Source organism: Oncorhynchus kisutch, linkage group LG6 (assembly GCF_002021735.2).
Source record: "Oncorhynchus kisutch isolate 150728-3 linkage group LG6, Okis_V2, whole genome shotgun sequence".
Lineage (NCBI taxonomy): Eukaryota > Metazoa > Chordata > Actinopteri > Salmoniformes > Salmonidae > Oncorhynchus > Oncorhynchus kisutch.
In genome coordinates, this window is record NC_034179.2 from 26,935,096 (window position 1) to 26,948,185 (window position 13,090).

At 40.4% G+C, this 13,090-nt stretch overlaps 1 protein-coding gene across 2 annotated transcripts in view; it reads right to left on the reverse strand.

Moving 5' to 3' along the window:
* nalf2 (NALCN channel auxiliary factor 2) overlaps nucleotides 1–10,168 on the reverse strand; it is a 44,860-nt gene extending 34,692 nt beyond the window's left edge. The window contains exons 1-2 of one of the 2 annotated variants that reach the window (XM_031826515.1): nucleotides 9,973–10,110; nucleotides 8,981–9,134 (exon numbers count right to left, since the gene is read on the reverse strand). In XM_031826515.1, the coding sequence (XP_031682375.1) occupies nucleotides 8,981–9,134; nucleotides 9,973–10,058 (240 nt within the window). In that variant the 5' untranslated portion in view covers nucleotides 10,059–10,110. Of the gene's footprint in view, nucleotides 1–8,980 lie in introns of both variants that reach the window. The other variant, XM_020484515.2, reaches the window with a different exon arrangement.
* Between the last annotated feature and the right edge of the window lie 2,922 nt (nucleotides 10,169–13,090).

Sequence of the window (13,090 nt, forward strand, 5' to 3'; positions counted from 1 at the left end):
AACGTTTTAATTATGAATATTGATGCATTGACATCCAGCTATTTCACTAGATTGCTAGCTGCATTTCATAACCTAGCTAGCGCGTGCTAATCTTGCTAGCTAGGTAGTTTGCTGTAAGCCAATTCCACCTGATAACATATGTTTCTCTCTCTCCTTCAAAAAGTTACTTGAATTGTAATTGAGGAAATTCAAACTGAAGTAATATTCATAGCTAGTTTAGCAAACTGAGTAGCTCAGCATGGAAGTACAAAGAAATAATCACTGTTGTCCCCTTTTGAAGTCCATTGTCATTGTAATCAAGCAAATCATAAATATACACATCAGTAGTTAACTGGAACCTAGAGTCAAATCTACAAGCTACTTTTTATTCTTTGTTAAGTTAAATAGAGAAATTGGGAACATGTCAGGTCTTCCCAAATTGGCACATTGTTCCTGTGGCTTCACAGTTAAAACGTTACGAGCTTGTGGTTCATCAGTCATTACACCAACATAAAATGGCCAATATGTATGCTGCATGGTTAGCTGCAAATGTCAGTTTACAAAATATAATCCTTTTAAAAGTCATATGCATTATCATAGTCTGCTGTATCACAATGTGACAAGATGCAAGGGCCGTTTACATGTGAAACTCGTCATTGTCAGAAACAATGCCTTGAGCTGAAGGATCTTCTTGCTCATCTAAGGTCACATGTTTCAAAAAGATAAAAGGTCAAATGCCCATTCAGACACTGTAGCAAATCCTTTACATTAAAATCCTTTTACCACCCATATTTCAAGACTGCATAGGTATGCTGCAGCTGTGCATGTGTCCAATTATTCGGTTCATTCAGTGAGTTCTCATGATGATGCTGAAAGTCTGTTCGGTGTAGATCTTATTGATATGTGACATCAGTCAGTGCTGGATTCTCTTAATACATTGGGTGTGGAAGAGCTGGAAGACATGATGTATCTTCTCCACGTCTTGAGGCCAGTAGACGCAAGGAAGCAGATAGCCCAAGTAAACGCTACATTTAAGTATCAGTTTGTTACTTATAAAACTCATGACAACGGTCATTAAAACATGGTATTGTCACTATGTAAAATTTGTTAAGCATGATGAGAAAATTAGAACATGGTACACAGCCTGATTTCCAACCTCTTACTTTTATCCAAGGTGAAAAGGATAGTACTGAAAGGAATTACCCAAAACCCAGATGTGTGTCTGGTAGCCCCCAAACACCCCGCAGCAAGGATTGTTCCATTGCTATACATAAGTACATAACAGGTTATACATTTACTGTTTAAAAAAAGTGCATATACACCCAAAACTTACAAATGGGCTCTATGTATGATGATATGATTGACAATAAAGTATTTAAGGTGGGTGTCAAGTCAGGTAATAGAAATAGTTCAAATCATAACTTTTGGAAAGCTTTGAGCTATACTACCAAGGATTTCAATCTACACAGACAGAAAGGTCTAGGTTCAGTTTCTCAGACTCTGTTTAAGCCTAGTGTAGCCCTCCTATTCATGGTGTCAAATGTAGTTATTGCTTTTATAAAAAGTAGTCAATCATATCATTTAAAAAGCAGACAATTGATAACAAGATGTATATGTGTTACAATGGGAGTTCAGTTTGGATTAGAAACTCTGTGATAATGTATGTGGCGTCGGAGTAAAATGTGGAGTTAAGAGAACCCCAAATGTGTTTCTTGGGCACCTTCACATTGTAGATACAACACTGAAAGCACAAGCTCACCACTGGCTAGTTCAACCGCATGCTCCAGCCCGAGTAGACGGATAGCAGTGGATAATAACTGGCTCTTCAGTTTTGTAATTCCTTGGAATCGAATGCCATCTGAGGTTACAAGAAAGCTGGAGAACAAGGAGGGTCCAACTGGAAGGGAGAGACAAAGTTATTCACCTGACTAGATGAAATCCTTACAGTTTGTCGAATGCCAGGAAAGAAGCATTTTGAGTGAAGTAGCCAGAAAGATGGTGCTGATGTATCCAAGATGTTATTGAAGGTGAAATTGTTGTTAAAGGACACAACTCCCTTACTAAGCAGCTGCAGAGCCAAGTTGATAACTTGAAGCCAGGGAACACCCCCCTTTCCCAAAGAAGACAGTCAACTGAGTCTGAGGATCCACCATCCAAGAGGATATGCCTGGATTCTTACAGCTTTATCAACTGGCGACGTCTACCAGCCAATGAACACACACAAGAAGATGTACAAAAACAGAAGCAAAGATAAGTATTGAAAAGAAAATGCCAGCAACCTTCTACTCCCAGAGGAAAGACATCATTTGTGGTATGGAGACCTCTGACATTGCCAAAGAATGGCCATATCTACACAAGACCCCCGGCATCAAGACTTACTGGTGTTGAACTCAATGAAGAGCATGAGAAAGCCATGGCGAGCAAATGTGGGAGAATTGTGTCCTACTTCAAATCTCTCCCTCGTGAGTGGAGGAGCAAGATTGCCAAGACACTGTCAGGTATAGAAACTGTCAAAGAGAAATCAGAAGCCAACCTACCTGGGTCTTTTTTTGCTGCTACTTAACTTATTCAATGAAGAAGAGAACAAGATGTTCCTCAACGTTGATGAAACTTGCCTTCCATCGGAAATTGACTGTGCAAAGCTGCCAAGCACACTATGCATTGTTGTTTGTGGAAAGACATTTGTAATTTCACTTTACATACCCAAGTTAAAATCAGCAGTTTTCCTAAAGTGTATTATTTTGGAACCACAAGTTTTACTTTAGTACACTGAATAGTATTAAAAGTAAATCATATAAACCCATTTATTTTAGTATACTTATAATACAGGATTGGAAATATAATTTTAATAAACTTAAAATATATTGCTAGTTTAAACTAATAGCTTATTAAGTGTACCGAAATGGTATGTATGCCATACGACACTCCTTCCGTGGCCTCCAACTGCTCTTAAACGCTACCAAAACCAAATGCATGCTTTTCAACCGTTCGCTGCCTGCACCCGCATTCCCGACTAGCATCACCACCCTGGATGGTTCCGACCTAGAATATGTGGACATCTATAAGTACCTAGGTGTCTGGCTAGACTGTAAACTCTCCTTCCAGACTCATATCAAGCATCTCCAATCTAGAGTCGGCTTTCTATTCCGCAACAAAGCCTCCTTCACTCATGCCGCCAAACATACCCTAGTAAAACTGACTATCCTACCGATCCTAGACTTCGGCGATGTCATCTACAAAATAGCTTCCAACACTCTACTCAGCAAACTGGATGCAGTTTATCACAGTGCCATCCGTTTTGTTACTAAAGCACCTTATACTACCCACCACTGCGACATGTATGCTCTAGTCGGCTGGCCCTCGCTACATATTCGTCGCCAGACCCACTGGTTCCAGGTCATCTACAAGTCCATGCTAGGTAAAGCTCCGCCTTATGTCAGTTCACTGGTCACGATGGCAACACCCACCCGTAGCACGCGCTCCAGCAGGTGTATCTCACTGATCATCCCTAAAGCCAACACCTAATTTGGCCACCTTTCGTTCCAGTTCTCTGCTGCCTGTGACTGGAACGAATTGCAAAAATCTCCCACACCAACTTCAAACATCTGCTATCTGAGCAGCTAACAGATCGCTGCAGCTGTACATAGTCTATCGGTAAATAGCCCACCTAATTTTACCTACCTCATCCCCATACTGTGTGTATATATATATATTTTTTTTTTTCTGCTTTTCTGCACACCAATATCTCTACCTGTACATGACCATCTGATCATTTATCACTCCAGTGTTAATCTGCAAAATTGTAATTATTCGCCTACCTCCTCATGCCTTTTGCACAATGTATATAGACTCTTTTTTTTCTACTGTGTTATTGACTTGTTAATTGTTTACTCCATGTGTAACTGTGTTGTCTGTTCACACAGCTATACTTTATGTTGGCCAGGTCGCAGTTGCAAACGAGAACTTGTTCTCAACTAGCATACCTGGTTAAATAAAGGTGAAATAAAATAAAAATAAAAAATATTGTATTAAAAGTATTGTGACCGGTCCTGCATAACAATAAAGCAGGACAAACGGGAAAGGAACGAGACAAAAAGAACCAAGGGCAATTTAAAGTGTTTTATATTAAATAAACAAGTCAACTTCTGACCATTCAGGGAAATAAAATAAACAGTAAACCAATATGCACTCTAAGGAACAAAAAGGAGACTTAACAGAAGCTATACTAATGAATAGGAGGAGAGGAGTCCGACTCCTGTCAGGGTGTTGTGGAGGTCCGAAGCGTCGAACATCATTAGACACGTGGTGTAACTTTGACAACAAGCTGCTGGCTTACTGCATTGAATTGGTAGCTCTTTGAAAACTGAACTGGGCATCAGAGCTTGTTTAAAAAATGTTTTAAAAAAAAACAAAAAAAACTCTTCCCATCTCTACTTATTACGATTTGAATACTATATAGTGTTCTAACATACAACTTAAGTGGTTCCAAAAGAATACAAGTATACAGCTTTTTTTGCTTGGGTAACAATGTGTCAGTCCTGTGTGGGTGTGTGTGAGGGAGATAGAATGGGAGTTTGAGGGAGAGGGATGGAACAAAACAAAAAAAGGAGATAAAGTGGGTGAGGTTGCAGGAGGTAAAGAGAAGAAGAGTTTGAATGGAAGATGGTGAAATGTTTTACCACTCCTTGTCTGTCATTACCATAGGGAGTTCTCCTCTGACTGCTGGAAACTTAATGGTTTCTGTGGAACAGATCATCCTGAATGGCATTCTTACTTTCAACGATGCCCTGGTAATGATGTTTGCGGCATATTATCACTAACATAAATTACCCCTCTGATCTGGCAGCAACATTGGAGTTCCTGCAGAGGTATGAATTCATCCCTTATTACCATTACAATTTCATTTGAAGTGACTGACTGTATAGTTCTGCCAGGTTTTCTTTGTAGCACTTGGGAAAGTGGCGTGTAGCATTATATTGCGCACCTATTGCAATAAACATGACTTTCTTTGCACAAGTTATAACTAACTCTAGTCTGGTGTTGTCATCTAGGATGCCTTACTGGTAACTACAACTTTCAATTTCAAAATAGAACCACACAAGTCCCTTGTTGGCCAACAGAAATGTAGCATTTCAGGATACAATTCCTATGCACCCAATATACACTGCTCAAAACAATTAAGGGAACACTAAAATAACACATCCTAGATCTGAATGAAATATTCTTAAATACTTTTTTCTTTACATAGTTGAATTTGCCGACAACAAAATCACAAATATTATCAATGGAAATCAAATGTATCAACCCATGGAGGTCTGGATTTGGAGTCACACTCAAAATTAAAGTGGAAAACTACACTACAGGCTGATCCAACTTTGATGTAATGTCCTTAAAACAAGTCAAAATGAGGCTCAGTAGTGTGTGTGTGGCCTCCACGTGCCTGTATGACCTCCCTACAATGCCTGGGCATGCTCCTGATGAGGTGGTGGATGGTCTCCTGAGGGATCTCCTCCCAGACCTGGACTAAAGCATCCGCCAACTCCTGGACAGTCTGTTGGTGGATGGAGCGAGACATGTCCCTGATGTGCTCAATTGGATTCAGGTCTGGGGAACGGGCGGGCCAGTCCATAGCATCAATGCCTTCCTCTTGCAGGAACTGCTGACACACTCCAGCCACATGAGGTCTAGCATTGTGTTGCATTAGGAGGTACCCAGGGCCAACCACACCAGCATATGGTCTCACAAGGGGTCTGAGGATCTCATCTCGGTACCTAATGGCAGTCAGGCTACCTCTGGCGAGCACATGGAGGGCTGTGCGGCCCCCCAAAGAAATGCCACCCCACACCATGACTTACCCACCACCAAACCGGTCATGTTGGAGGATGTTGCAGGCAGCAGAACGTTCTCCACGGCGTCTCCAGACTGTCATGTCTGTCACATGTGCTCAGTGTGAACCTGCTTTCATCTGTGAGGAGCATAGGGCGCCAGTGGCAAATTTTCCAATCTTGGTGTTCTCTGGCAAATGCCAAACGTCCTGCACGGTGTTGGGCTGTAAGCACAACCCCCACCTGTGGACGTTGGGCCCTCATGGAGTCTGCTCATACTGTCAGAAACAGAGACATGCACATTTGTGGCCTGCTGGAGGTCATTTTGCAGGGCTCTAGCAATGCTCCTCCTGCTCCTCCTTGCACAAAGGCGGAGGTAGCGGTCCTGCTGCTGGGTTGTTGCCCTCCTACGGCCTCCTCCACATCTCCTGATGTACTGGCCTGTCTCCTGGTAGCACCTCCATGCTCTGGACACTACGCTGACAGACACAGCAAACCTTCTTGCAACATCTCGCATTGATGTGCTATCCCTCGATGAGCTGCACTACCTGAGCCACTTGTGTGGGTTGTAGACTCAGTCTCATGCAACTAACTATAGTGAAAGCACCGCCAGCATTCAAAAGTGACCAAAACATCAGCCAGGAAGCATAGGAATTGAGAAGTGGCCTGTGGTCCACACCTGCAGAACCACTCCTTTATTGGGAGTCTTGCTAAATGCCTATAATTTCCACCTGTTGTCTATTCAATTTGCACAACAGCATGTGACATTTTTTGTCAATCAGTGTTGCTTCCTAAGTGGACAGTTTGATTTCACAGAAGTGTGATTGACTTGGAGTTACATTGTGTTGTTTAAGTGTTCCCTTTATTTTTTTGAGCAGTGTATTTTCTGGTGAATAAAACATTGTGAAACATCGTTCCACTGTTACCTTAACTGTATCAGACATTTTCTAATATTACATTGCAAACATCCTACATGTAGCCCCTTTAAATTAGATACAAATGTACCTGCAAAAATCCATGTTAGTCAACAAATCTAATTATTGTATCTGAAGGGGTAGAGGACCACTCCTAGTGATTTAAGAATGAAGGACACACTAGTATAGAATGGCATTTGTTATTTCATTCAACGCAGGTGCCTATTCAACCCAGATAAGGGGTCCAAAGTGGAGAAGAACTCAGTGGCATGCAATCAATCCAAAAGTTATTTATCTGATCTCAAACATTGCAGACTATGGAGGGAGTAGCCTTGCACGCACACATACATACATACAGGCACTTAAATCCACCGACTGCAGCACACAGTCAAGAAACAGGCAGATGATTAAAAACAACACTTGTCCAAAATGTAAGAACTGAATGTTTTTACATTAGCATGTTGTAAGTTGCTTTTAAGTGAATGTTTGACACAATATATGTAAAGTTTGAGTTCAAGAAATGTTTTTGCACTTGGATTGACATACCTTGTCCTACACACACACACACACCTCCCCATATAGTTGTGGGTTAGGATGACAGAATAACAACGTGACCTATATTTTATAACCAAAATGTTTAAAAAACGGATATAATTTTTTTTTTAATAATAATTGAATTTCCTATGTTTGAGACCATAACTCAAGTGTATAGTTCTAGAAATGTTTGTACACAGATTACCTGATACCACTCTTAACACACCCTTCCCTTTCTACCCCTTTACCATGCCACTGCACACACACACAGGTTAAGGTTTGAACATGTATTGAATAACTTAATATATAAGGAAATTCCTGTGTAATGTCTTGTTTTTTTGCTGGAGAATTCTTTATTTTCACAACCAATAATAGTTACATTGAGAGTAAGGTTTTTGTAATCAATTAAGGAGTTGTCTGTTTTTTAGCTGACCAATACTCAATTTTCACAACTGATGCCAGTTATATTGAGAGTAGGTTTAAGTAACATGACAATTCTGTGTTTTAGCTATATTTTGGCATAAATTCAGGAGTCATTTCTGGGTTTAAGTTAAATTGAGAGCAGTTTTTTGTAATTTTATGATTATAATCTGTGTTCGAACTGTATTTGGTCATCAATTAAGGAGTTCTTTATGCTTTTTAACTGGCCCATTCTTTATTTTCACAACCAATGCCAGCAAAAAAATGATTACAGGTAAAATTAGGAGTTAATGTCATGAAATTACAGTAATATACTTCATTTGATGGAAAGTAATCACCGTTTTTATACATGTTATTTATGTACACAGTCTATTTCTGGAACCTGTGCTGCCAGACTTACCGTAAATTAATAGGATTTTTGATTATTTAAAAATATATACAATAATAACAGTGTAGGCTATCATGGCCCTATCAATACCAACCAGGTCAAAGAGTCTGACTGTGGTCCATAATGACTCAGAAATACCCCTCACCACAGATAGCCCTGTGCTGCAAGGTAGTGGAACATCAAAGGCTCTGTCAGACCACTCAGGCAACCCGGAGAGGGCACAGAGGGGTGACATCAGAGCTCAACACAGGTGGCAAGACGCCAGAGCGGAGTAGTGGCATGAAAAACAAAACACTATTAACATGTTTTTTGTTATAGAAGCACAAGGAAACATCTGCTATAGGTAGATCTTTGTGGGAGTCTCATGCAACCATGAACCACTTATTCTGAACACATACTAGCCTATTCATCAACTCAGTGTGAATAGTCACATTATTCATGCAGCACATTCATTGTTTCAAAATGGCAAACATTCATGAGAAGAGGTATTGTGTAGGCATAGAGTACATTATCTGTGTAATAATTTAGTCACCTTAAATATGTGTGTGTAAATGTGTTGTCAAAACTTGCCAATGGAGACTTGAGCTTTTACCATCCATACACTCTTAGAGAAAAAAAAGAGGTGCTATCTAGAATCTAAAACGGTTCTTCGGCTGTCCCCATAGGAGAACCCTTTGATGAATTGAAGAACCCTTTTGAGTTCCATGTAGAACCCTTTACACAAAGGGTTCTACATGGAATCCAAGAGTTCTACCTGGAACCAAAAAGGGTTGTCCTATGGGGACAACCAAATGACCAATTTTTCTAAGAGTGTAGCCTACTGGTCCCCTGCTGAAAACTGCAATTATGAGGGAACATGCACACCTGGAGAACCTGGAGAACAGGTGTAGCCTATAACAGGAAGCACAAATTGATCTTACCTTACAGTCCTCTGTGTGGGATCGGACAGAATAATCCTCTGATAAATACTTGAGAAAGAAGAAGTCAAACTCCTCATATTTTTCCTGAGCGTGTTGGTCCAGCCTCATGTACGCCTGGATACAGATGCTGCAGACATCCTCATCATCCCCACCGCTGCTAAACAAATCCAAAACCATGTTCTGAAGACTGCAATTTAAACTGTCTGGGCTTGACATCCCCAACAGTAAGTCGGAAATGGAGTAAGAATCACAAAAAGAGAGGCTAAAATTCCTAAAATAATCAAGTAACATCTGTGACGAGAACGTTGATGGAGTTGAGGACCTAAAGTCAGTTTTTTGCCGATACAATATGGTGCAGGCTGACTCCAGGTGTGTGTGGTGGCTTTGAGCATCAGTGCAATGAGGACCTGGAGCAGCGGATTTGGTCAAATTGCTTAGAAAAATACCACATTTCCCCTCATTTAGAGCCGGGTGGACCCCGTTAGTCGCGTTGATCCAGATTTTGCGGTTGCTCCTATCCTTGGACCTCAGTTTAACTCCAGCACACAGCCAGAGGTGATTAGAGAGAAGGACAGTGAAAAATAATAGGGATGCCAAAGACATTCGCCATTTCTGTACCCTCTCGGAATCGGCACAGGGTTTGTCGTTTTGTTTGGGTGCACAACATATTTTTAACACGGCGTCATCTTCCCTTCGAAACATCCAAGCACCCCTGATCATATTTTAGGGGGTAGACAAAAGCGATCTCAGATGGCTTTTTCACCTTTGCAATATATCCCCTACCTCGTTTGCAACATGGTGATGGGAAGCATTTTTTCCAAGTTGTTGTGTCAAGAAATCAATCCAGCTCCAAACCCCGGCGTCTAATCCATTGCAAATAGATAACGTCCGGTATAATATTCCCTATACACCCAAATTTGTAACATGTTGTGAAATCCTACCGACACCCCCAGCACCGGTGCAGCATCACACAAGAAACGCATAGCACGTACAAAAACGAAATCTTTACTCTATATCTGCCATTCTCAAACATGACAAGTCTTGTTTTTCCTTCCGTTTTTAGTGCAAAAAGCGACATTTGCCTCTCATCTTCCCCTTCCTTTTGACAGTCTAGTTTAGTCTGTCGCCATCTTCGGTTTAGCACAGAAAACCTTCAGATTATTTAATTGAAGAGGGTGGAGCGCCTGCGCTATTGGTCGCCCCTGTGGTTCCACATCCCCTCTCACATTCCCATTAAAGGTCCAATGCAGCCGTTTTTATCTCAATATAAAATACTTTCTGGGTAACAATATAGTGCCTTACTATGATTGTTTTTAAAATGGTAAAACAAAAATTGCTTCTTAGCAAAGAGCAATTTCTCAAATAAGTATTTTGCTATGACAGTCTGTGAGTGTCCTGAGTGGGGAGGGGGAAACTGAAAACTAGCTGTTATTGGCAGAGGTTTGGAACTCTTTCTTATTGATCTATTAACTAATTTACCACCTGGTAATGTCACCAGGCAGGCCAAAACTCTATCCCACCAAAACAGGCTGGAATTATAGGCTGTCTTTTCAAACAGCTCTTACAGTAAAAGTGGATTATCATCATTTTCACAATTTCACAGAATTATTCCAACCTCATGGTGTGGAAATATATATAAAACATAAGAAAATCATGTTTTTGGCTGCACTGGGCCTTTAACGCAAACCCATTCATTCCCCAATTTTCATTCAATTCTTTCATTGGGAATCCTTTCATTGGGCATGCTTACCCGAGGAGGAATTTAAGGAGAGAGATTAAACACCACATTATCCATCTGGTTTGGAAGGTTTGCAAGAAAATACGAAATGTTACGTTACAAAATAATATTCCATGGTAAACAGATTTAGATTATGTTTCGAGTGTGGTAATACTACAGGTTGAGTGTGGTAATACTACAGGTTGAGTGTGGTAATACTACAGGTTGAGTGTGGTAATACTACAGGTTGAGTGTGGTAATACTGCACACCAAGAAAATGTGAGGTCACAGGATTTAAAAAAAAGTTCGTTCATTTTACACTATTTGATGATGTTCTCCAACATATTTTAAAGAAGAAGTGGTATGAATTGTCATCAAGTACTACTGTAGGCCTACTACTAATGCCTGACTAGGCAAATTATTACTACTACATTTTATAACCATAATAATCATAATAACAATACTAATTATCATGATTAGCATCATCATCAATAATCACAATAATCCTAATCTCTATATATGGTTCTGCAATCTGCACATAAGAACAATAGTGGGGTCAAAAATGTTTGACACCCTTGATAAAGATGAGCAAAACTGTCTCTATAAAATAAATAATTCAAATACTGAGCTAGATGGTATGCTAAAAAAAAAAGGGAAATTATATTATTTTATAGTCATACAATTGCTCCGAGAAAGAGATTTTGTTTAACGAGTAATAAAAAAAATTCTCGAACTGATAGGGGTCAAAATGATTTATACCCCTGTTTTCAATACCTTTCAATACATTACCTTGCGAGGATGTTTTATGAGTTTGATAACACATTGGGTGAAATCTTAGACCATTCCTTCATATAGTATCCTTCCAGATCTTTGATAGCCTTCGTCTGCTCTTATGGACTGCCCTCTTCAATTCAAACCACAGGTTTTTAATAGGTTTCAAGTCCAGAGACTGAGATGGCCATTACAAAATGTTGATTTTGAAGCCAATTACCAATTTCTTTGTAGATTTTGATATGTGCATGTGGTTATTGTCTTGATGGGGAAGATCCACTTGCGGCTAAGTTTCAGTCTCCTGGCAGAGGCAACCAGGTTTTTTGCTAAAATATCCTGTTACTGAGTAAGTTCATGATGCCGTTGACCTTAAAAAGGACCCCAGGACCAGTGGAAGCAAAATAGCCTCCTCACATCAAACATCCACTACCATATTTTATAGTAGGTATGGGATTATTTTCTGCTCATGCGATCTCATTTAGACGCCAAACCCACCACTGGTGTGTGTTGACAATTAATAGCGCTATTTTCATGTCATCTGACCAAAGCTCCGGTTCCAATCCAAGTGCCAATGTTGTTTAGCAAACTCCAAGCGTTTACATGTGTGACATGAAAATATAACTAATTGACCACGCACAACAGTGGTGAGTTTGGAGTCCAGCCTTTTTGAGAAAAAGCATGTATTACTCCTTGCAAGATGGCGATGACGGAGAAGGGAGACATCTTCCGAGTTCCAACCCGACTTAGCTTTTTTCGTGATTATGTTGACTTTTTTTGTACATAAAGTTCCTACTATTGTCACACATTCTGAATGTGAGCTCGTGAGATCAGGATGGTTCATATGAGGCTAAAACTTACCAGGATGTTCGGGCGATATGTGCAAAATATCTAATTGCGATTTTTCAACCAAATATCGTGACTTGACTTGCAATATACTGTATACTGAACAAAAATATACACGCAACATGTAAAGTGTTGGTTCCATCAGCTGAAATAAAAGATCCCAGAAATGTTCCATATGCACAAAAAGCATATTTCTCTCAATTTTGTGCACACATTTGTTTACATCCCTGTTAGTGAGCATTTTTCCTTTGCCAAGATAATCCACCTGACAGATGTGGGATATTAAGAAGCTAATTAAACAGCATGATCATTACACAGGTGCACCTTGTGCTGGGGACAATAAAAGGCAGTGTGCACTACATGTGCAGTTTTGTCGCACAACACAATGCCAAAGATTTCTCAAGTTTTGAGGGATCATTCTACTGGCATGCTGACTGCAGGAATATCCACCAAAGCTATTGCCAAAGAATGTAATGTTAATTTCTCTGCCATAAGCTGCCTCCAACGTCTTTTTAGAGAACTTGGCATTACGTCCAACCGGCCTCACAAACGCAGAGCACGTGTAACCACGCCACCATAGGACCTCAACATCCGGCTTCTTCACCTGCAGGATCGTCTGAGACCAGCCACCTGGACAGCTGATCAAACTGAGGAGTATTTCTGTCTGTAAAAAAGCCCTTTTGTGGAGAAAAACTAATTCTGATTGGTTGGGCCTGGCTCCTCAGTGGGTGGGCCTGGCTCCAAAGTGGGTGGGCATATGCCATCCAATGGCTGCGCCC